General features: G+C 41.4%; 1 protein-coding gene across 1 annotated transcript in view; it reads left to right on the top strand.

Moving 5' to 3' along the window:
• LOC124775518 (NPC intracellular cholesterol transporter 1 homolog 1b-like) overlaps positions 1-24720 on the top strand; it is a 135749-nt gene that overhangs the window by 14356 nt on the left and 96673 nt on the right. Inside the window, exons 5-9 of the mRNA XM_047250351.1 lie at positions 4185-4280; positions 15554-15771; positions 15859-15957; positions 16098-16267; positions 16354-16548. Of these exons, the coding sequence (XP_047106307.1) occupies positions 4185-4280; positions 15554-15771; positions 15859-15957; positions 16098-16267; positions 16354-16548 (778 nt within the window). The remainder of the gene's footprint in view (positions 1-4184; positions 4281-15553; positions 15772-15858; positions 15958-16097; positions 16268-16353; positions 16549-24720) is intronic.

Genomic DNA, 24720 nt, shown 5'->3' with positions numbered 1-24720 from the left:
TGTCGACCCGTGGCTCTACCCTTCATTCGATCCCTGCGAAACCCTACATTTCAGCAGGATAATGCACGACCGCATGTTGCAGGTCCTGTACGGGCCTTTCTGGATACAGAAAACGTTCGACTGCTGCCCTGGCCAGCACATTCTCCAGATCTCTCACCAATTGAAAACGTCTGGTCAATGGTGGCCGAGCAACTGGCTCGTCGTCACAATACGCCAATCCCTACTGTTGATGAACTGTGGTATCGTGTTGAAGCTGCATGGGCAGCTGTACCTGTACACGCCATCCAAGCTCTGTTTAACTCAATGCCCAGGCGTATCAAGGCCGTTATTACAGCCAGAGGTGGTTGTTCTTGGTACTGATTTCTCGGGATCTATGCACCCAAATTGCGTGAAAATATAATGTCAGTTCTAGTATAATATATTCGTCCAATGAATACCCATTTATCATCTGCATTTCTTCTTGGTGTAGCAATTTTAATGGTCAGTAGTGTATTCCTTTACGTGCTACACGAATATGTAATAAAAATTGGGGGTTCCTATTTTAAAAAACGCAGTTGATATCCGTTTGACCTATGGCAGCGCCATCTAGCGGGCCAACCGTAGCGGTATCTGGTTTCCTCCTTCAAGACAGACGAGTTTCGTTCTTTGTAGTTTTTTCGTTTGATTCTTATTTCGTGAGATATTTGGCCCCGTCACTATCAATGGACCACACTGTATAGACATTGGCGGCGTGAGTTTAAATCCGCAGCACGTGCTCCAAAAAAAAAAAAAAATAATAATAATACTATAAAAGAAAACGAAATAAAATAATTATGCATGTAGCAACCGCACGCATCTGCTCCTCTGCGCGATGCAAACTGCTGCGTTTCCCTTTTTGTTGCTTCAGAAGCTGATTATCGAATACGTACTTTCCTTTAAGCTGTGCTCGGCCAGTGAAGATTTATTTTCCTGGCTATGTTACGTTGCGTGTATATCTGGTGCAACGTAGGGAGACACGGCGGTATGGTTGTCAAATGTAGGACTTTCAAAATTCGCACGGAACGTGATAGATCACATGTATACGAAGTCCGAAATTACCTTTCACGCTGCCCAAAAGTTTATCTTCCAAGAACACTGAAAAGTACTCGCTTCGTAACCAGGTGCATAATTATCCTGATACAGAAAACAAGGAACTACTACGATGTGCGATGCATCTAACAAGTTTTCATAGAAATCAATGTTCATTTTGCTAACCTTTCCCACGTATGCACTAGTTGCATAAAGGCAGATTTGAATGACCCATCAATCCGCAAAACCTACTAATACTACTCGACAGTCCAATGACACCCCCGTCTGCGCCATTCACATCCACCATAGGCGTTCCTTTTTCCGATCAGTGGCCTTGATGCAATAGCGTGACCACGAAAACCGAGTTATACCTTCTCGCCGGATCGAACTGAAACTCAGCTCTTCACCTGAGCTGCAAAAAGTCCTCTGATTATTTGGCAAAATAATCTTTAAAGTTCAGCGGCACCTTCAGTTAATTTCTTTGGCTCATAAGAGCGGTGATTGGGTACTGTGGTCCCACAACCCTTCCACTACGCACTGAGCACACCAACCGCGGAACACCAAAATTCTCTGATCGTAATTTTTTTATTTTATTGTTTTATTGTTTTATTTATTTGTTTATTTATTGCAACCTACGTACTCAATTATTTGCTGCATATTATCCAATCTCTGTCTTCCTGCACAGTTTTTTTTCACTTATAGCTCCCTTTCGTACCACGGTAGTTATTCCCTGATGTCTTAACAGATGGCCTATGATCCTGTCCCTCCTTCTTGCTAATGTTTTCCACATATTCCTTACCTCTCCGACTCTGCGCAGAAGGTCATAATTCCTTGCCTTATTAGTCCACCTAATTTTCAGCATTCGTCCATAGTAGCGCATCTAAAATGCTTCGATTCGCTTCTGTTCCAGTTTTCCCACTGTCCATATTTCGCTTCTATATAATGCTTTACTCCAAACATACATCATCACAAATTTCTTCCTCAAATTAAGGCATATGATTGATACTAGTAGATTTCTCTTTTTGCCAGTGCTAGTCTGCTTTTGACGTCCTCCTTGCTCCGTCCGTCATTGGTCATTTTGCTGCTGAGATAGATTTCCTTAACTTCATCTACTTCGTGGCCACCAATTCTGACGTTAAGTTTCTCACTGTTCTCATTTCTGCTACTTCTCATTACTTTCGTCTTTCCTCGATTTACTTTCAGTCCATATTCTGCACTCATTAGGCTGTTCATTCCTTTCAGTAGATCATGTAATTCTTCTTCACTTTCACTGAGGATAGTAATGTCATCAGCGAATCTTATCATTGATATCCTTTCACCTTGAATTTTAATTCCAGTCCAGATGATTTCTCTTATTTCCATCATTGCTTCTTAGATGTATAGATTTAACAGTAGGGGTGAAAGACTACATCTCTGTCTTACACCCTTTTCAATTTTTAAGTACATCGTTGTTGGTCTTCCACTCTTATTATTCCCTCTTGGCTCTTGTACACGTTGTATAATATCCGTCTCTCCCTATAGCTTATCCGTATTTTCCTCATAATTTGGAACATATTGCACCATTTGAAATGGTCGAACGCTTTTTTCAGGTCGAGAAATCCTATGAATGTGTCTTGATTTTTCATTAGTCGCAACGTCAGAATTGCCTCTGTGGTGCCTTTACCTTTCCTAAAGCCAAAGTGATCGTTATCTAACGCATCATCCATCTGCATTTAACAGTGGAATTCCGTTGCACTCTTAACGTTAACACCCTTGCTTTTTGTTTCACGGAAAGTTGTTTTGTCTTTCCTTAATGCTGAGTCAGTCCTTCCGACAATCATTTCTTTTTCGATTTCTTCACATTTTTCACGCAGCCATTTCGTCTTAGCTTCCCTGCGCATCCTATTTATTTTATTACTCAGCGACTTGTATTTCTGTATTCCTGGATTTCCCTGAACGTTTTTATACTTCCTCCTTCCATCGGGAGGACGACGGTTCAATCCCGTCTCCGGCCATCCTGATTTAGGTTTTCCGTGATTTCCCTAAATCGTTTCAGGCAAATGCCGGGATGGTTCCTTTGAAAGGGCACGGCCGATTTCCTTCCCAATCCTTCCCTAACCCGAGCTTGCGCTCCGTCTCTAATGACCTCGTTGTCGACGGGACGTTAAACACTAACTACCACCACCACTACCACAGCCTTCCATCGATTAACTGAAGCATTTCTTCTGTTACCCATAGTTCCTTCGCAGTTACCTTCTTTGTATTAATGTTTTTTTTTTTTTTTGCAACTTCTGTGATTGGTCTTTTTAGAGCTGTCCATTCCTCTTTAACTGTACTGCCTACTGAGGTAGTTCTTATTTCGGTATCTATAGCCTTAGTGAATTTCAAGCGTATCTCCTCTCTTCTTCGCCCATTGCCTCTTGCTGAGAAGTCTCTTAAGCGTCAGACTATTCCTCGTCACTACTACATTGTGATCTGAATCTATATTTGCTCCTGGGTTTATTGCAATACAGAATCTGATTTCTCAATCCCTATCTTAAGATGATGTCATCTAACTGAAATCTTCCTGTATCACCGGGCATTTTCTAAGTATAGCTCCTCTTCTTGTGATTCTTGAGCAGAGTATTCGTTACTAATAGCTGGAATTCACTATAGAGCTCAATTAGTCTTTCTCCTCTCTCATTTCCAGTACCAAGCTCATATTCTTCAGTAACCCTACCTTCTACTCCTTCCCCTACAGCCGCATTCCATTCCCCCATGACTAAGATTTTCATTTTCCTGACGGAGTAGCAGGTGAAAATCTGGTATCTTGGATGCTCCACAGCTTCTGAGTGAGAAGGAGATCTTGATGTATCGCAGAGACTGACATCATTTACAACCATCATAATGATTTAACACACCCGACAAGCAAGTCATCTGATGTAGGCGAGCTTAATATATGCTCCTGGTGATGGGCTGTATGCCCAGTTTCTCTTTTTTCCCAGATCGGTGAATAGAATTTTACGTTATACTTCAGCGCAGTGATCACTCATACCGAAGATAGCTCTAATTAAAGAACCATGACGTAAACAAAATTCGTTATTTCTTTAACTATGATAGGAAAAATGTGTTACAATAACCTCTGTATTTCTTGTACTGATATTCATTTACTTTAACAGGTGGTTTACCTCCATCACTCATCTACAAGCTTTTCTTCGGAGGCATCCCATTATTCCAGACGACGTTAAGCAAACTGTTTAGAAAACTGGGCTTAGGTAAGTCAAGAGATCTATATAGGACGTATAATTATGTTGCAGCAGTACGTTTATGCAAGTTTAGTTCTGTAGCGTTTTGCGGGACTGTTAAGTCACGCCGGATGCAGTGGCCGAGCAGTTCTAGGCGCTTCAGTCTGGAACCGCACGACCGCTACGGTCGCAGGTTCGAATCCTGTCTCGGGCATGGATGTGTGTGATGTCCGTAGGTTTGTTAGGTTTAAGTAGTTGTAAGTTCTAGGGGACTGATGACCTCAGATGTTAAGTCCCATAGTCCTCAAAGCCATTTGAACCATTTGTTAAGTCAAAAAATTCCGTAACTCAAATGCAGCGGGGTCTTGATGTGCATAGTGTAACGCTATCCATTTGCATCAGTATAATTTCTTTGGCCTACGAAAGCGATAACTGCGTTTAGGACTTTCCTCTGGCGTTTCAACTTACGACAACCTCGCTAACAACGGACCTGGGTACATGTTACTCCTGCAGGAGGTAAAAGCTCTATGCCGGAATGTCCTAAATTTGTGAAAACGTTACAGCACAAATCGACACCGACCAAGAACTCATTAGCTGTGAGGAAGACATCACAGCAATTCAGAGGCGTGCTGCTAGATTTGTTACAAGTATCTTCGATCAGTACACGAGTGTTACGTAGATGCTTCGTGAACTCAGATGAGAATCCCTGGAGGGAAGACGACGTTCTTTCTGCGAAACACTGTTGAGAAAATTTGGAGAATCGGCATTTGAAGCTGACTGCACAACGATTCCACTGCCGCCAACGTACACTTCGTGTAAGGACCACGATGATAAGATACGAGAAATTAGAATTCGTACGGAGGCTTACAGGCAGTCATCTTTCCCTAGTTCTATTTTCGAGTGCAACAGGAAAGGTAATGACTAGTAGGGGTACAAAGTACCCTGTGGTACGCACGATACTGTCGGTATGTAAATATAGATTCAGATCCACATATCGTCTCCTTCACAACGTTAGCGTTTTTTATCTTTTAATGCGAAAACTGGTTGTTGGATTAGTATATGTGGCACCCATGCATTAACGCATTCATTTTTTTTCTTTTTAGTCGTCAGTCTTCTAATTGGTTTGATGCGGCCCGCCAAGAATTCCTCTCCTGTGCCAACCTCCTCATCTCCGAATAGCACTTGCAACCTACGTCCTCAATTATTTACTTGACGTATTCCAATCTCTGTCTTCCTCTACAGTTTTTGTCCCCTACTGCTCCCTCTAATGCAATGAAAGTTATTCCGTGATGTCTTAACAGGTGTCCTACCATCCTGTCCCTGTCACAGTTTTCCATATATTCCTTTCCTCGACGATTCTCCAGAGAGCCTCCTCGTTCCTTATCCTAGCGATCTGATTTTCAACATTCTTCTGTAGCACCAAATCTCAAATGCTTCGACTGTTTTACTGTTTTCCTACAGTCCATGTTTCACTACCATCCAATGATGTGCTCTAAACGTACATTCTCAAAAATTTCTTCCTCAAATTAAGACATATGTTAGATACTGGTAAACTTCTCTTAGATGGGAATGCCCTTTTTGTCTGTGCTCGCCTGCGTTTGATATCCTCCTTGCTCCGACCATCACTGGGTGTATTTTGCTGCCTAGGTAGTAGAATTCCTTAACTTGATATACTTCGTGATCACCATTCCTGATGTTAGGTTTCTCGCTTTCCTCATTTCTGCTACTTCTCATTACTTTCGTCGTTCTTAGATTTACTCCCAGTTTACATCCTGTACTCATTAGACTGTTCATTTCATTCAGAAAATCCTGTAATTCTTCTTCACTTTTACTGAGGATGGCAACGTCATCAAATGGTTCAAATGGCTCTGAGCACTACGGGACTTAACATCTGAGGTCATCAGTCCCCTAGAACTTAGAACTACTTAAACCTAACGAACCTAAGGACATCACACACATCCATGCCCAAAGCAGGATTCGAACCTGTGACCATAGCAGTCGCGCGGTTCCGGACCGAAGCGTCTAGAACCGCTCGGCCACAGCGGCCGGTGGCAATGTCATCAGCGAATCGTATTATTGATATCCATTCACCTTTAATTTTAATTCCACTCTAGAACCTCTCATATAGTTCCATAATGGCTTCTTTGATGTATAGATTGAACAGTAGGGGCGAAAAACTACATCCTTGTCTTACACCTTTTTTAATCCGAGGCCGGCCGGTGTGGCCGAGCGGTTCTAGGCGCTTTAGTCTGGAACCGCGTGACCGCTATGGTCGCAGGTTCGAATCCTGCCTCGGGCATGGATGTGTGTGATGTTAGGTAGGTTTAAGTAGTTCTAAGTTCTAGGGAACTGATGACCTCAGATGTTAAGTCCCATAGTGCTCAGAGCCATTTTTTAATCCGATCACTTCGTTCTTGGTCTTCAGTCTTACTGGTCCCTCTTGGCTCTTGTGCATGTTGTATATTACCTGATTTTCCATGTAACTTGCCTCCATTTTCCTCGCCATTTCTGTTGTGTTCTGCCTACTCGTCTGATATAGGGTGCCTAGGAAACCTGCTTTTCGGATCACTAGACAACAATTCAAGCAAATCGTATTAATGAAGTTTATTGCAAAGGGAAATGATTACAATACTTAACTTTGTGATATATAGACTTGTCGCAAGCAAGGGGCGACAGACAAACATAAGCAAGCTCTTCAGTATAATTCGTAATCCAAGTGAACCAATACAGTTCATAAGTCACTGCTGTAGCGTTCGGGGGACGGCTCGACTTCAACTCGGGCCGCGGCCAGGCGGGGCGGCGCTTATATTCTCTTGGCCTAGATTCCGCTTCTGTCTCGGCGTCGTCCTAGGGAGGGGTCTGTCAGCGAACTATAGCCTGAGGTCGTCTCACAGCCCTCTCTGGTCTTCCGCTCTTGGCCGTCGTACCGGCGCCTGGCCTTACGCCGGAACAATTTCGAACATCTAGCACCAGTCGACATTGTCGACGCTTTATCGAGATCGATGTATCCTACGAACGAGTCTTTAATTTTCTGTAGTCTTACTTCCATCATCGATCATGTCGTACTGAATAACAAAGAGCAATGGCTTTAGCTGCCCTTCTGTATACTCGTATTAAGGCTTCAATTCGTTGAGTATACTCCGTTATGGCAATCACACTTCGTCGGCCTGTATGGTGTCCACACTATAAGGTAAATCTGTCCTCATCCTGACGGATGTGTGATGCTGACATATCTCGGAATGGCGCTTTTGCGGATGGTACGCCGTTGCCTTTCTCCGACTGATCCAGTCAGTTATAAGGGACCTTGAATTAAGATGTACTCCAAACAACCGTGTAACTTAGCGTTTTTGGGGTATATAAGCCGTAAGCGACAGAAAAAAATCTTACTACTAACTGTGAATTGTGCTGAGGCCTTTCAGATTTGAAGTACAACAATTGCCGAATTAACCAGAACGCTGCTAAGTCAAAAACAGTGTCATTTTGAATCACATTAGCGTTGGCATCAAGGAAAATTCTCAGGAAAATATTCAGACCAGTTTTTCGCGAAGGAATTTGCGAAAGCGGCCATCGAGAGAGATCTACAAACTGGCAGAAACAATGGTGGACATGTCTAGAAAAGAAAATGTGAAATGTTATGGTTATATCTATAGGACGAACGGTGACAGGCTCTCAAAGTACATCTTCAATGTACTGGTCCGCGCGGGAACTCGGGTTCGATTCCCGGTCAGTCTGAGATTATCTTCGCGCGAAGACTGGGTATTTATGTAGTCCTCGCCATATCGTCTCATCTTTATCGATGCACAAATCGCCAAAGTAGAGTCAAACAGAAGGACATGCACCAGGCGGCATAAAACCTAAAATGCCATACGATCGTTTTATTTCATTTCGAGATAGCAAATAGTAGCATAAATAAAATAAAATGGATCACTGAAACAGAAGAAAAATACACTAAAAAAGGAAACCAGACAAGATAACGTAAGCAATAAAGAATAGTCAGAACAGTCATAAAAACATATACTTAAAAACACACACGAAAGAGAACGGGAAATAAATAGTCGGAAGAACGCAAGAGATAACACAGCGAGCGTATGAACAGAATTTGGGAAGAACGAAAGAACAAGAAAAACTCATGACTACTACAAACGCTCTCTTAGAATAGAATATACGAAAATTATACACACCGAAACACCAAGGAAACTGGTAAAGGCACGCGTATTGAAATGTAGAGATACGTAAAGTGGCAGAATACGGCGCTGCGAATGGAAACGCCTATATAAGACAAGTGTCTGGCGCAGTTGTTAGATCGGTTACTGCTGCTACAATGACAGGTTATCAAGATTTAAGTAATTTTAAACGTGATCTTATAGTCGACGAACGAGCAATCGGACACAGCATCTCCGGGGTAGCGATCAATTGGGGATTTTCCCGTACAACCATTTCACAAGTGTACCGTGAACAACAGGAATCCGGTAAAACATCAAATCTCTGACATCGCTGCGGCCGCAAAAAGCTTCTGCAAGAACAACGACGACTGAAGAGAACCGTTCAACATGACAGAAGAGCAGCCCATCCGCAAATTGCTGCAGATTTCAATGCTGGGCCATCAACAAGTTCAGCGGGCGAAACATTCAACGGAACATAATCGACACAGTCTTTCGGAGCCGAAGGTTCACTCGTGTACCCTTGATAACTGCACGACATAAAGCTTTACGCCCCGCCTGAGCCCGACAACACCGACTTTGGACTGTTGATGACTGGAAACATGTTGCCTGGACGGACGAGTGTCGTTTCAAACTGCATCGATCGGATGGACGTGTACGGGTATGGAGAAAACCTCAAGAATCCAAAGACCCTGCATGTCAGCAAGGGACTGTTCAAGATAGTGGAGGCTCTGTAATGGTGTGGGGCGCGTGCAGTTGGAGTGATATGGGACCTCTGATACGTCTAGATACGACTCTGATAGGTGAAACGTACGTAAGCATCCTGTCTGATCACCTGCATCCATTCATGTACATTGTGCATTCCGACGGACTTGAGCGATTCCAGCAGGACAATGCGACACCCCACACGGACAGAATTGCTACAGACTGGCTCCAGGGACACTCTTCTGAGTTTTAACACTTCCGCTGGCCACCAAACCCCCCAGACGTGAACATTATTGTGAATTTCTGGGATGCCTTGCAATGCGCTGTTCAGAAGAGACGTCCAACCACTCGTACTCTCACGGATTTATGGACAGCCCTGCAGGATTCATGGTGTCAATTCCCTCCAGCACTACTTCAGACATTAGTCAAGTCCATGTCACGTTGTGTTGCAGCACTTTTGCGCGGTCGCGGGGACCCAACACGATATTAGGCAGGTGTAACAGTTTCTTTGGCTCCACCGACAAACTTTCACAGGTTATTCAGGGATATTTTGAGTATTTTGGTATAAGGTATGATTTATACGGTTTGTTACAGTAATCACCATCGTTTCTGCGAAAATACATTGGCAAAAGTCAAGAGGTCTGAAACACACAGTAACCAAAACGTACACTACACCACACGGAATGATGTAACAACCCTCAGACGAAACACTGTACTGTAGCGCGGTTGCCGTCGGTGCAGAAACAGCTTCGAGTAGCGTCGTTGTGCCACCGATTCATTGCATTCAATGAATCTATACTCGACGTGCATATCGGCCAACTTCACATCAGTAAACCTATCTATACAGCTGTGTATCGTTATTGACGTACCGGGTGGTTATAACGAAAATGCATCTACCCACGGAAGTCCAGCGTGGACTGTAATTGTCCTACGGCAGCGAAACTTGGTGCATATGCTAAGGCGTTAGGGCGGAACAGTTTTACGATGGAAAAAAGTTGTTCCAGTTTTGGCCACCAGGTGCGAATCTGGCACCGTATACTGTTTGTATGACGGTATGACATCCACGCTGTCATTTGACAAGTCGTAAGGGGGGCGGGGGTGAGTGAACAGAAGAGAGATTGTGCACTGTTGGTGAAACTGTTTTATATGAACTGCAGCAATTACAGTGCTGCATTGGGAGAGTTTCGCTGACCGAAAGGCCTGATGAGAAGCCCGATGTCATTAAATGGTTTCAGGAAGATAATAATGAAATTCGAAAACACATGTGAACTTGGTGCGTTACCCGGTAAAGGAAGACGTCCTATCCCGGTGGAAGTTATTAAAGAGGTAACTGGTGCCGTAACTGACAACAGACCACGTCCTCGTGCAGTGTCACGAGGATTGTCCATCCCATGGTCAACAGTAAGGGAAGTTTTGAGGATTATTTTATACTGGTTCACGTCCAAGATCCAGACCGTGCAACAACGTGAACCTCATGATCCGCAGCAACGTCCTGAATTTGCTCTGCGGTTTCTGGCACGGATCGAAGTGGCCGGGCAACATGCTATGGACTGACGACACGCATTTTACACTGTAGAGTACAGTGAACACACAGAATTGCCGAATTTGCATTACTGTTAAATCACGTGTTGTGGTCAAAGAGCCATTAAACCCATTGTATGTGACTATGTGGTGTGGATTAAAAAGCAACTTTATTCTCTGTGCGTTCTTCTTTGAAGGGGATACACCCAGGTCGCCTGTCAGGTGTACTGTGACGCCTGCACGTTATCGAGAACTCGTACAGCACGTAACTCCGGCTATGGAAGAGCGCAACTGCGTGGAAACCACTTTTTCCATGCAAGATGGGGCAACGCATCATGTTGCTCGCCCAGTGAAAGATCTGCTAAATGCAACGTTCGACGAACGTAATATCTCAGAGGTTTTCCAGATGCTTGACCTTCAAGATCACCTGATCGGAATACATGTGACTTTTGGCTCTGCGGATATCTAAGAGAACGCGTTTACCATGGACACGTTCGGTCACTACCGGATCTGAAGGCCAGTATACAGGAACACGTTGCCCCAATTCCACTGGAACTTTTCTGCCCACGTCCTGTTCCTAACCAGTTACATAAGGAAATATTTGTATACTTCTTTCTTACATTCACAGTGCCAGATATGCACCTGGTGGCAAAAATTGGAACTACTTCTTTCGGCATATATCGGTTCCAACCTACGCATGAGAATATGTACCAAGTTTCATTTGTATACGGTAATTACAGCCCATACTGGACCTCTGTGAGTAGCTGTACGTTAATTATAACCATATAGTACAACCAACACTCCTGGAAAAACAAAACCTAGACAGTACTAAATGCAAGCTTGAAGATGAAGAGTAAAATGGATACTGCCGTTGTCAACAGTAGGTACCATGAGCGAATGGAAACAAAACACACAGCGCATACCGTCGACATTTAGACTGTTCTGCACAATATTCTGGTTCAGAGCCAGCTGGGGCAAGAAACCAAACCAAATATATCTCTGTAATAAGCCACCGGAGACTTGTGGCCCCTTATACCAAAATATTCAGAAGGTATGTCTTAACAACCTTTGAAAGTTTGTCGATGGCGTTCTGGTTCATTATAAATGTAATTTCAGAATATCCCCATTTAACAGCGTGGTCACTATTTTTTCTTGTTCCTTCATTCTTCCCAAATTCTCTTCATACGTTCGCTGTGTCCTCTCTTGCATTCTACCGACCATTTATTTCCTGTCCTCTTTTCCACGTGTTTCCGTTTCAGTGTACTTTTTTATGACGTTTTATCCTCCAGCGCTTATCGTTTTCTTGTGTAATTCTCACTTCTTTAATACCCTTTTCTTCTGTTTCAGTGATCCGTTTTCTTTCATTTGCTAGAGTTTGACAACTCGAAATGAAATGAAATAATATCATATCATATATTATTGGCCGGGAGATCGCCTCTGGGTTAATGAAATAAGACAATCTACAACCTGGATAGGAATCGAACCCAGGTCCCCACGGATCTAGTGGCGGTGATGCTACACACTAGACCACGAACTAGAAGCGTCATACAACATAATAGCAACTAGTTTCCATCATGTGACAATATCAGTCATAAGTTTGTTTCGTCATTAACATACGTCAATGTGAGCACTCCTAGTGGCACGGTCAACGTCCAGTCAGTATTAAATTTCTCCCTGTATACGCTGTAGAAAGTCCACGGCGACAAGTTCAAATGCATTGCTAATGCTTATCTTCAAGTCCTGTAGATCTATAACCTTGGTTCAGTACTCTGGATAGTTTCAATTGATTAAAACACCTATACCAGGGTTTCAGGCAGAATCCCTCGTTTCGTTCGGTGCTGAGATGCTAATCCAAGATAGTTGGAGAGTTTCTGCAATGCTGTTCGAATTTAGGGGGAGTAGCAAGTGGACTGAGGCGTGACTAAGAATTTGGATCGAGGAGGAAGGCATGCCACAGTAATCCGTGCAATTGTGCAGAGACGCTGTTCCAGGATGTCGTAATGGTTAGCGCTTCTGCCTAGTGAGCAGAAGACCTGGGTTTGAATCGCGGTCTTGGTACAAATTTTCATTCGTCGCTACAGTCTGCATATATACGCCTTTACCAAATCCCATACATAGAAGTCTAGTGGTGTGGGGTCTGGTGATTGTGGCGACCACCGAATTCGAACCATCTCGTCAAATTCACCTAATCTGGAAACTTTTCATCCAAAATTTGATGAAGAATTAGGGACCACTGAGGCCGTGCCCTATGCTGTTGGAACGTAACGCCAGCTTGCAGATGTTTCAGCCCTGGCACAACAAGTTTTCTGTAATATGGCCAGATAAACATCATTGTTGACAGTAGGCTCATAGAAAAAAAGTGGACCACTGATATAACTGTGCATAAGTGTGCATCACAGATATATCTTGGAACTGTCTCCATTTCACATATAAAATGAGAACACTCTGATCCCCGTATACGAACATTGCTGTGGTTCAGTTTGCCAAATACGTGACAATTTTACTCATGGGAGTAACAAATCTTTTTTAAAAGGTTATTGTTTCCATCATTCTTGGCTAGCATATCCAATGCAAAGTATTCACGTTGAGATTTGTCCTCGGCTTTAGTGGCTGAAGCAGCTGAGCCTTATAGCCACAAAACATAACCTCCTATGTAAGATTTTGTACGCTGTTGGTAGTGGCATTTCCTACTCGCAGGCTGCTGCTCGCACCAATTTTGTCGGATTCGTTGCAAACGCTTGTCGTAAAGGGTCCGCTCTAGCGTCTGAAACACATGGGCGACTGGCTGTTTACGGGAAATAAAAAAATCAAGTGTGTGTGAAATCTTATGGGACTTAACTGCTAAGGTCATCAGTCCCTAAGCTTACACACTACTTAACCTAATTTATCCTAAGGACTAACACACACACCCATGCCCGAGAGAGGACTCGAACCTCCGCCGGGACCAGCCGCACAGTCCATGACTGCAGCACCTTAGACCGCTTTTTTTCCATAAAAACATTTATTAAAAAAACAATGTTATACATTCCAAATACATACTAAGTTATACATACATGAAGTTATTTAAACAAAACGGTTTGATCCATTCAATTACGCTGACGTTAAGGAAAGACAACAGAAGATTGTGTTACTGACTAAATTACCAGCAAGAATTATGTTAAACATCAAGAAAAAATTTTTAAAGGCATTCAAACTTCAACCTGAAGAAGTAAAATCTGCACTTTGAATTACATGAGCTGCAATCTTTACACAAGCATAATTTCTTTATGATGGATATCAGCAAGTTCGTGGGATAATTTTAAATATAAAACAATTTAATAGTCATATTAGGCAATTTCTGAAATACTTGAGAATGGCGGGAACGAGATATATAATAAAGTTGACTAGCCTTCCAGCTACGCTTTCTGGACATTACTTGGCTAATCCCGCGCGGCTACGGGGAAATACTTTATGGGAAACACTGCCCGTTTCCATAAATTACGCACGCCAGACCACAGTACTTGGAATGGCTCCTGTCCATACTGTATTCGAAAGTTTCGTTGCACTTGGGTATCGCATTTGGTCCCCATGATTTTTCGTCAAATCTGAGGCACCTGGAAAATAAGGCACTGTGAGTTATCGTGTCACATGTTGAAACCCAAATGCTTGTCTAATGCACCGGTAGTTTTCAAGTTATTAAAGCCCAAGTCCTTCGACCACAGATGCTGCGGTTAAGGTAACGAATACTTTATTCAGGAGAACCACTTTACATATGTCTGCATCGAACAATAACTCAGAACACACTGTCTCTCCTTCCTCACAGTCCAAACACTGTCCACTTTGTGTCGGTCAGAGACATTCAAGTCCCGCGTAGAGATCGATATCCCCACAGGGCCCTCCCACCTGTAGTACGAGGTGTGGGAAGCGTGGATCAGCGGACACCGACATGCTCAGGTGACCGTGACTGATCGTGCCGTGGCAGGTGCGTGGGCGAGACATACCGGAAGTTTCTTGTAGATATTCTGTACAAGTGGTACAGCATCAGACACTGCGGAGGGGGGGGGGGGGGAGGAGGGGGGCGTCGGATACGGCCATATGGTTGCGGCAGAAGGTGGGGGTGGCAGCGGAACTTTATCGATTTCCTGTCCATCTCCGGCCAAATTCCAGATTGGAGGTGGCATGGGCGACAGTGTTGATCGTCGTTATCTTACGTTCTCATCCAAGGCATAAGTGGTGAAGCGAAAAAGGAACAATGTCACTTCATTTGCACCCTTTTTCGCAGTGCATTCATGATAAACATAAAAAATCGCCTGTTGCAAGAACATGGATACTGAAATAATCTATCGAAAGTCACCACTTAATTTCAATGTCATTGGTTGCCAAATCTGGCAAGGTTACACCTTTTTGCAAAGTCTGTGCAAATAGCCACTTCCTTTTGTGCTTTTCCTCGCCTCCAGTTTATTGGAAGAGGGTGCATCAGAATTCTGGGCGGATGAGTCTCATTGACTTGCTGCTTCTAAAAAAAATGGCTCTGAGCACTATGGGACTTAACTGCTGAGGTCATCAGTCCCCTAGAACTTAGAACTACTTAAACCTAACTAACCTAAGGACATCACACACATCCATGCCCGAGGCAGGATTCGAACCTGCGACCGCAGTGGTCACGCGGTTCCAGACTGTAGCGCCTAGAACCGCTCGGCCACTCCGGCCGGCTTTGCTGCTTCTTTCCCCTGAAAAACTGATCTACCTGGTTCCTTCCCCTTACAGCAAAATTTTGAATGCAAAAATCTCGCATTTTTAACAGTCTAAGCCTCTTAACAGATTCGTACGATCAGTCTGAATCCAGCTGTAGCAGTAACTCAATTTCTAGAAAAAAGTGACTTACCTGTTATTTCTTTCCCTGATTCTTCAAATGTTGTATCTGGTTTGTTTTTGCAGTATTTGCCTCATATCCAGGAGCAACAATATGCTTAACATCCTGGGCAGTTGTTGGCATGAGCTATGGCGCATTGTCGTTGATCGTCACGACTGACCGCATAGAGCTATGGGCTTCTCCGACAAGTCAATCGAGGATCGAAAAAGATTACTTTGACACTCATTTCGGGCCCTTCTACAGAACTGAACAAGTGTTCATCAAGGCTCACGGTCTGGACAATGTATGTAAACCAACAACACTTTTTTTCTTCTACATAGTTTTCATTTCTGACATTCATCTGTAGAAGAGTAAATGAACTTTTTTCCAGATTATGTACGAAAGCGGTATGCAACGTGTGGAATTCGGGCCAGTTTTCAATAAAACTTTTCTGTTAACTGTCCTCGATTTGCAACAACAGATAATTCAGGTACGGTACTGGGTGCAGTTAATACAAACAATTGTTATTCGTCAGTCTGACAAATCAAAGCATCTCAAAGTTTGAAAGAAGTCTACTTTGACTACTATCTTATGATCGCGAACCGTCTTCTCACTTTACTTTAATTACAGATCGGAGCTGGAGAAAGCTACGAGCTGAAGAATATCTGTAATGCACCACTGGCGACGGGTGAAGTGAAAACAGAAGACTGCCTTGTGCAAAGTATTTGGGGCTATCTGAAAAACAATGCAAGTTTGTTAGAAGATGATTCCTACTTGAGCATATTGTTAACGTGCATGCAGTAAGTATCTTTTCCACAAGTAGGTTCTGCTTGTGAATATTATCAGTTTCGATAAGTAATTAACGCAAATTTGTGTACTTCTGCAGGAACAACGTTGATTTTAGCTGTTTGGGCCCTTACGGCGGGCCCATTTTCGCTGGTTTGGCACTTGGCGGTTTTCCGGAAGATGCAAACGTTAATTACTCAAAGTATGCGTTGTCAACAGGTCTCTCACTGACATTTTTGGTCAACAATCACTTGGATAAGACAGATCTACAACCGGCTCTTGAATGGGAATCTAGGTAAGTTTAGGCCTGCCGATTTGTATAGATTTAATTAGTGGTCATGTCAGTTGTTGATAAGTTCATAGAGAAGAACTGTATGTAGTGTAATTACAACTTTAGCGAAGTCATTTATTTCTGCTTGCGCTTAAGGATAGTCAGTAAGCGATCTCAACAGAATCTAGACGACCTTGTATGCATCACGAACTCAAGAGAAGAAAGTATATTAAATCGCAGAAACGAGGATGCAGTAGATTCCTGTTTCGGCTAACAGGATGTACAACTACGTAAAGTTGTGTTCACACACGCAACTGATGTGACGCCACAACATGTGGCTGTAGCTGCGCTTTGAGCTCCCGTTCACATGCCCAGTCCGAGCAGGTCTCGGAATGCCCAACTGAACCGACCGACCGCCGTGTCATCCTCATACGATAGGCGTCACTGGATGCGGATATGGAGGGGCATATGGTCAGCCCACCGTTCTCCCGACAGTTGTCGGTTTTCGTGACCGGAACCGTTATGTCTCACTAATGAGCTTCTCAACTGGCCTCACAAAGGCTGAGTGCAAATTTCTTGCCGACAGCGCTCGACGGAGCCGGCCAATCAGCCATCCAAGTTCTAGCCAATCACGACAGCCCTTTACTTCAGTGATCTGACGAGAACCGGTGTTACCACTGCAGCAAGCTCGTTGACACAATTCTCATAGAGTGGTACAAATCTAAGAAGTTACACATCTCTAAACAGGGTAACTGCAATCAGGTTTTAATGTTATAGTAGAGGTTATGGCATTAGAGCTGTGACAGGAGTTAAACGCAAGGAAGGAACCCAGGTGTTAGATCCTAAATAGATTACACACGAGGATAAATCAGGGACCAAAAACATATTAAGAATAACACTCGAAGACAGAAATGCTGTTTTAATCTGGCGAACTAACCAACAGTTGGTATGTATAAATATCATCTGCAGCCTGCCACTCTTCCAGGACTTTTGAATCGTATTGATCCTTGTATTACGAATAACCGATTTTTAGTTAAAGACTATCACATCACGCTCGGGGGTTATTTTCCACGTATAATCCAAAATTTATACACTACCTGTTGCGCTCTCCCCCTCTCCTCGCCCCCTCTCCCCCTCCACGCAACACACACACACTGCTACAGAAGGTTAAACATAAATTGCTTGTAGTTACAGAAGCTGCGGAAGTGTACCTGGCGACCACTGTTTTGACTTTTTCAGTAATACAATGAAAACACACTGAACTCGAATGGAGTGCAGTGGCAATTACTCCACTATAACTGCGACAGAATGTTCCTGTTTCGAAATAGAAATCAGCTTTTTAGAGCTGACTTTGGCTTCTTTTTGATACCATTTAGCTGGCAAATGAGTGATATGGCTGAGACCTGGAAGTATGGCTTTTTTCACAATCTTTTGGCTTATTTCCTTGCTTTTTTCCCTTGAGCATGGGAAAGCATTAAAATCCATCTTGATTAAGGGCAATTTATTTGTACTGAACTAAGATTTCAAAACACCCGCCAGTATTCCGTGGAAATGATATAGGAAGTCATCTGCTTAGCAGTTGTAACAAACTATGTGTCATTAACTAATGAGGAGAGGGAACAGAGAACTTCTATTCATTGTAGTGTTTTGTTGAAGTGCAAGAAATAATGTAACACTAAAGTGCAGATATTGTGAAATTAGCCCTGTAATTCCTAGTAGAAACAATATTTAGATTTTTATTATGAGAAAAAGAAAGTTGTGCAAAATAAATTGACATAAAGATGTTTATTTAAATAAATCTTTGCCTCAAAATTTCAAGGTTTTAAAAATGGGCCGATATTTTATATGCATATCATAGAAATAAAATCTCAAATTGTTGTAATGCATTCGAAGTACAAGTGAATCCAAAAATCATTACTCTAATGGGATAAACAAGGCACACCTGTAAATTTGCTTCCCAGAAGCTACACACATTTAATATACATACATTTTCTCTCTGGCTATTGAAACCAATAAAATTAAATGTTGTATGTGAATTTAAGATATGATACAAAAACTTATGGAACATTTTTTTCCTGACGTAAATGTGAGTAAATTATTTTTCAAGAACCTGATTCCAATGTTTTGACGTAAGTGTTGCTTACATTTTGACTTGTCTGTATATAAAATTTGATCAAACTGTTCTTCATACAGTTGAAGTTATCCAACAATATCTACCTTACCGCATTTTCGTATACTCCCCTCCCCCCCCCCCCCCCCCCCACCCGCCAAAATTTTAAACAGTATGATTATTGCAAAAATAAAACTGCGCAGTAATACACGCTGTTTTATTTCCTCTTTTTTCTGACTTTTCTGTAGAAACATTTAGCTTTTTTCGTTTTGGAGAATTGGTAACACTGGCAGCCACCACAGAGTAGTGGTGGAAGGAAAGTGGCGTAACAAAGTACAACCAAGTTGACCGTTTTGTGACAAGACGAAAGTTGCGCCACTGAAAACTGGGAGTTCACAACGCAACTTCAGTGCAACTGTGCACCGTAGGAAATGCATAAGCTTGTAATTATTAGCATATGTTCTTCCTATACACATATTACAATTGGTATCTATTAGCATCTGCAAGTATTATTCTCATATATGATTCGTTCTATATGCATTTAATTATCTCAACGGCCATTCAACGGAACACGAATTAATAACTAAATAAATACACCAGTAACTGTGGCGATACCAATGTTTACGTGTGTGAACCCGTCTTAGTACTCTTTGTTGCCACTCACTTGCGAAACCTTATGCAGAGATGACTTCAGAACGTGAAACTTTCCGTTCAACATATCACGGATACAAATGTCCCACAGTGAACCGAAGAAAATCAAGTAACTTTGGATGTTCTCAACAAAGCAGATGAAATTGTATCTTATATGAAATGCACTGCTCAAAGTGCTAAAATAATCTACAGAAAATGAAGAAAGAAAAATTATTTCACAACATAATTAAGTCGGAAATTCCAAATATATTTTAGTTTCGTTATAACGGATTCAACAAATGAATTTGTAATCCTCAGAACCCAAACAAAATTATTCTGCTGATTAGCTCATTAAATATTCAGGTCGAAGATATTAGACACAATGCTTACAACTTGTGCAAACATAGATTTTTGTGGTTAATTTCTAGTATAGACCTATATATATAACTGAAAAATTTCAGCCCAAAATTGATCAACCTTGATCAATAGTGACATTTTGACAAATATCATCAATCGTGACAATTTGACAACTGTTCATCAGCTTGCTGTTCAAAAGTCAGATCAATGTACATGTCACTGACTTCTTTAAGATATTTCGGGGAGAACTGACAGCTTCATCAGGCAGTTGGAGAAATAACTAATCAGGCACGCAGTTTTAATTGGTTATTCAGTGTTTGTGGACACTGATTCTTTGATATACTGAGCACTCGTAGAACTGTATAGTTTTAGATAAATAGAACAGATAGAGATTCACTAATGCGCCGCACATTTCATGATGGGATCCACTAGTCGGTACGAGAGCATTACGGAAATGCTTTACAAACTCCGGTGGCAGACCCTGCAGGAGAGGTTTTGTGGATTACTGAGAGGTTTACTATTGAAATTCTGAGATGGAACTTTCCGTCCAGAGTCGGGAAATATATTACGTTCTCCTACATCTGAAATGACCACAATAAGAAAATCCGAGAAATCAGAGCTAATACAGAGGCTACCGACGGTCATTCTTCTCACGCGCCATTCGCAAAATGAACAGAAAAGACCAGAATAGACAGTAGAACCGAAGCAGAGCCGATTTAAGACAAAAGCGGTGCAAGTGGCCGCTAAGGGCGCCATGCTGAATGGAACGTCCAAAGTGCAAAACATGTATACCCAGGTTGCGAAAACTGACACGGGTGAAAGCATATGATAATAGAAGCGCAAACGTTCTATTAAACAAAAGTACGCAAACGAGCCATTTGCGAGATAACTACGAATATGTAGTTATGAGCAGTAGCTGACTTCCATATCAAATATTGCCCTGATTGGTATGAGTGTATTTGAAACGTAAACTTTTCTTTTAAGTCCTCGTCTAATACGGCTCAAATTTCACCCACCGCCTACCATTAATGATAAATTAAATAGCCTCCTGCTTCAGCACATTACATGCTACAGTTCGTGTTCCACGTGTCGCCCTCACGTGGCCTTATTAGACCTACTTTCATGACAAATTTTCTAAAATCTAACAATTTAAACTCTTTCCCACACGAGTAAGATTTTCTGTAAGCTTACTTGTTGGCTTGCGCAATGGCCCCGTCGATCACTAGGTTGCTTCCCTGCAGGGAGTATAACACTCCCGTCTGCTACTGCTATACCATAACCTTAAAGTAGGAGGCAGGTCGTGAAATATAATTATTTTGTTAAAGCAATTATGGTATAAAGCAACAGAGCAGTGTTACCCTCTGAGAGGAATTTTGTTATGTTGACCGTGTTGTACCTAACGGAGGTGGCTTATCGGAAATGAAAGTCAGAATTACGTAAATATTTGAACAGTAACAAACGAAATTTTGCCTATCTGGACTGTTTAATGGGTAAAGAAAACGGTCGCCAGCCTCACTAGGCAAGAGAATGATTAACATTCTCGTTCAAGAAAATAGTTATTAGTAATTTTAGTGGATAAACACAACCTATACTTTGTCACACGGGAGTGCAGTGAACTCTGACACATACATTTGTTTACGTTAAGAATGAAGCTAGCAGTTAGAGCTGCAGAAACTATTTGCAAAATTATAAGAGATACCGAAACACCCTATTACTTTCAGGCTTTAAAGAAATTATGGTTTTTCCAAAATTAGTGGTCTTTCCGTTACTAATTACCCAGCATTAATACAATAGACAAACTGTGGATCCTGTTATGTTATTAATATGCACTTCCTATACACAAGAGAAACATACACTCAGCAAACATAAGTATATAACGTTTCACAACTGCTGTTTTCCATTTTTACTACAGTGAAAACACAAAATTAACATATACGTAAGATACTGACTCACCTTCTGCCATTTACAACAGGCAGTATAATGTGATCATTCACTAAGCAAAACTTTATAAGACTCAATCTTAAGAACTTTTAATTTTGAAGTAGGCAACAACACATTAATAAGCAGTTTTACTAGGAAAATTATTTTCAGCAAGCATCATTAACTTTCACCCACTCTCTTGCCACATTAACTTTAACTCTCTTTTTACTATGTTCAAGAGGCATCAATTAGCAAAATTCTAGGCTTTAATTTCTTTCAGTAGGGACACTCGGTAATTACTTGAGTTCAAACGGAAAGGAACCTGAGAGGTGTTATGATAAGGAAAAAATTAAGGTAGGTACATAAATTCAGGTATAAATTACCTTATATTTGTGCACACTAAAACATCCAGTAAGCTGATCCTTCACTGTACATCATTATAGTATTACGTTACAGTGATTGCGCAACGTGGTGGCAACTGCATGTTGGTAGGTGGATTCGCAGGCAGAATTGCTGGACTCTGTCATTTCTTGGTGGCGATGATGAATACCAAATCCAGAATCATTCCAGCTATTTATCCATCCATCCAAGGCATTGGAAAGCGGCAAGAAAAGCCTTACCTCTCTCGGAACCAGCACAATATGCAACATTTACATGACAGTGCACAGTTTGGTAGCTCGTCCCCGACTCGTGGCTCGTCCCCGACTGACTATCAGTTCCACCTTTTCTACATAGGCCAACCACAATTTGCGCATGCTACACAGTTCCGTTCCTGAGGGGAACCACAACAACTTTTACATACGGAATAACTAAGAATCCTAAGTGAGGATCAGCAGTTTACATAACAGCAACCAAATGCATTAAATAAAACAAAACATTTACACATATTGACATCTCTACAAAAAATTATTCTCACAAAATTACAATTATATACAGTAAGTTTTGTTCCCTCCAAATGGGACAAAGAGTTTAAATGAAAGATACACTACTTTGCATTGAACCAAACTATGACATCAAAGTTTGTACAAAGAAAGTAGTATACAATTCTGTGTTATCTATTCAATCAAACACATTTACAGAAGCTCAATGATGTAACATTAAATGAAACAAAAGCAAAAGAAATCTGTAGAGTATTAGAGCTATGGTGTTACAGGAGCTTGACATATTTTCTGTGATGGTTCTGGTGCTTTCCCTTGTAGGATTCTCTGAATGCTACCTGTGTTCGCTAATGAAGAGTCCTGCTGCTGCTTGATGTCACTGCATGGAATGTGGGATCTCAAAGAAATGAGCACAGCAGAATATCTGCTATCTTTCTCAGTGATTTTAAAGAAACTATTGCGTAAAAAAATAATCTCATGCATCTCATAGCCTCATCTATCAGCTTCATGATGAGGTGTCCATCATTTCATTAACTGTTATTGTGAAAGGCATACACTGTTGCATATGAACTGCAACTAACGTATTAAATTACTCTTCACACTTGGAAGGAGATCTATATCTATCTCAACTCTCAAGAAAATAGTTGGTGCATACTCCACTCAGTTTCTTCCACACACACCAATAATAAAATTAGAAGGGAATATTCATAACATCCTGCGTATCCATCAAACAGTTTGGACATTAAAACAAGATTTTGAAAAACAGCAGCAAACAAAACTTGCTTACCTACCATGATATAAAGTAACAGATGTTTTCCACTGGAATAATTTAATTTTTGAGGGTCATCAATAGCTGGTGAAATGAGAATTGCTATGGGCTTTTTAACTACGTAAGGGAAGGAACTACACATTTGTTTTTGTTCTGTGAATGGGTTTTCACATAAACTATTTACCTGTCTTGCTCTCAGTTATTAGTTTAATGACAGACTACACTGTTTCAGGATACTTTGTAAATAAGTATTGTAGTAGTTCTATTACATGTTTATTACCTCATAAATAAAAAAACTTTCTTTTATTTTAAATTCAGTGTATTAGTGTTTGTAAAATGATTCTTTCATATAGTGTTCATTGAAAAAAATGATTATCATTCCACTTGGGACCTGTGGAAGGTACATTAACTTATTTGTTTCAGTTGTATATATTTGTTATGTATTATTGTTTTTCTGACATATTCCACATTCCGGAGGACCTCCTCAATATGGATCAATTGGAATGAAAGTAAATCTAATCTAATCACAATGTCAACTGCACTAGAATGTCAGTGAGGTGAATCTTGGTAAACTCTGCTGTGTTTTGGCAAAGATGTATAGTTTAATATGATAGCAAGAGAAGCATAGGTGTTATTCAAAACACATTACTGATGACACTTCTCTGAAGATAAAGAAGCAGCAGATAATGGAGCAAGAAATCTGGGAAAATGTCATTCCTGTTGCAATTTTGGTAGAATACTATATCCAATCATGTTTTTAATGATGAATGGTTGGATGGAAACTTGCCAAGGGATTTTATTTCTATATCTCAATAACGTGAGCTGTAGGGAAACAATTCACAGCACATAGGGTGCCATCTTTTCCTGTCTAATCCCATTCAGAGTGATTGTGTGAACTTTTTTTTATCTCATATCTCTTTGAATATGTTAAAGATACAATTTGTTTCATGCTGAAGAACAGATTCAATCAGGTGATAAATGGAATCATTATATTTTTAATAAAACTGTGCTCATCTACATCTATATTCTGCAGCCCACTGGGAAAATTATGGCACAGGATGTGTTCCATTGTACCAGTTACTACAGTTTTTCCTATTCCATTCCCATAAGGAGTGCAAAAAGAAGACTGCTTAAATGCCTTCATCGATGCTGTAATTAATCTAATTTTTTCCTCACAACTCCTATGGGAGCAATACATATGAGATTATAGCATATTCCTAGAGACATCATTTAAGCTGGTTCTTGATACTTTGCAAGTAGGCTTTCTCGGGGTAGTTTATGTCTGTCTTCAAGAGTCTGCCTATTCAGTTTCTTCAGCATCTCTCTGACACTTGTCCACAGGTCAGACAAACCTAAGACCATTTGTGGTGCCATTATCTGCACATGTTCAGTACCTCCTGTTATTCCTTTCTTGTATGGGTTCCACACACTTTGGCAATATTCTTAGATGAATCTCACAAGTGATTAGCAAACAAACTCCTTTGTAGACTGATTGCATTTGCCTAATATTCTGTTAGTAAATGGAAGCATTA

Source organism: Schistocerca piceifrons, chromosome 2 (genome assembly GCF_021461385.2).
Source record: "Schistocerca piceifrons isolate TAMUIC-IGC-003096 chromosome 2, iqSchPice1.1, whole genome shotgun sequence".
NCBI classification, from domain to species: Eukaryota; Metazoa; Arthropoda; class Insecta; order Orthoptera; family Acrididae; genus Schistocerca; species Schistocerca piceifrons.
The sequence above is the reverse complement of the archived record's forward strand: the minus strand, read 5'-3'. Positions and strand labels throughout refer to the sequence as shown.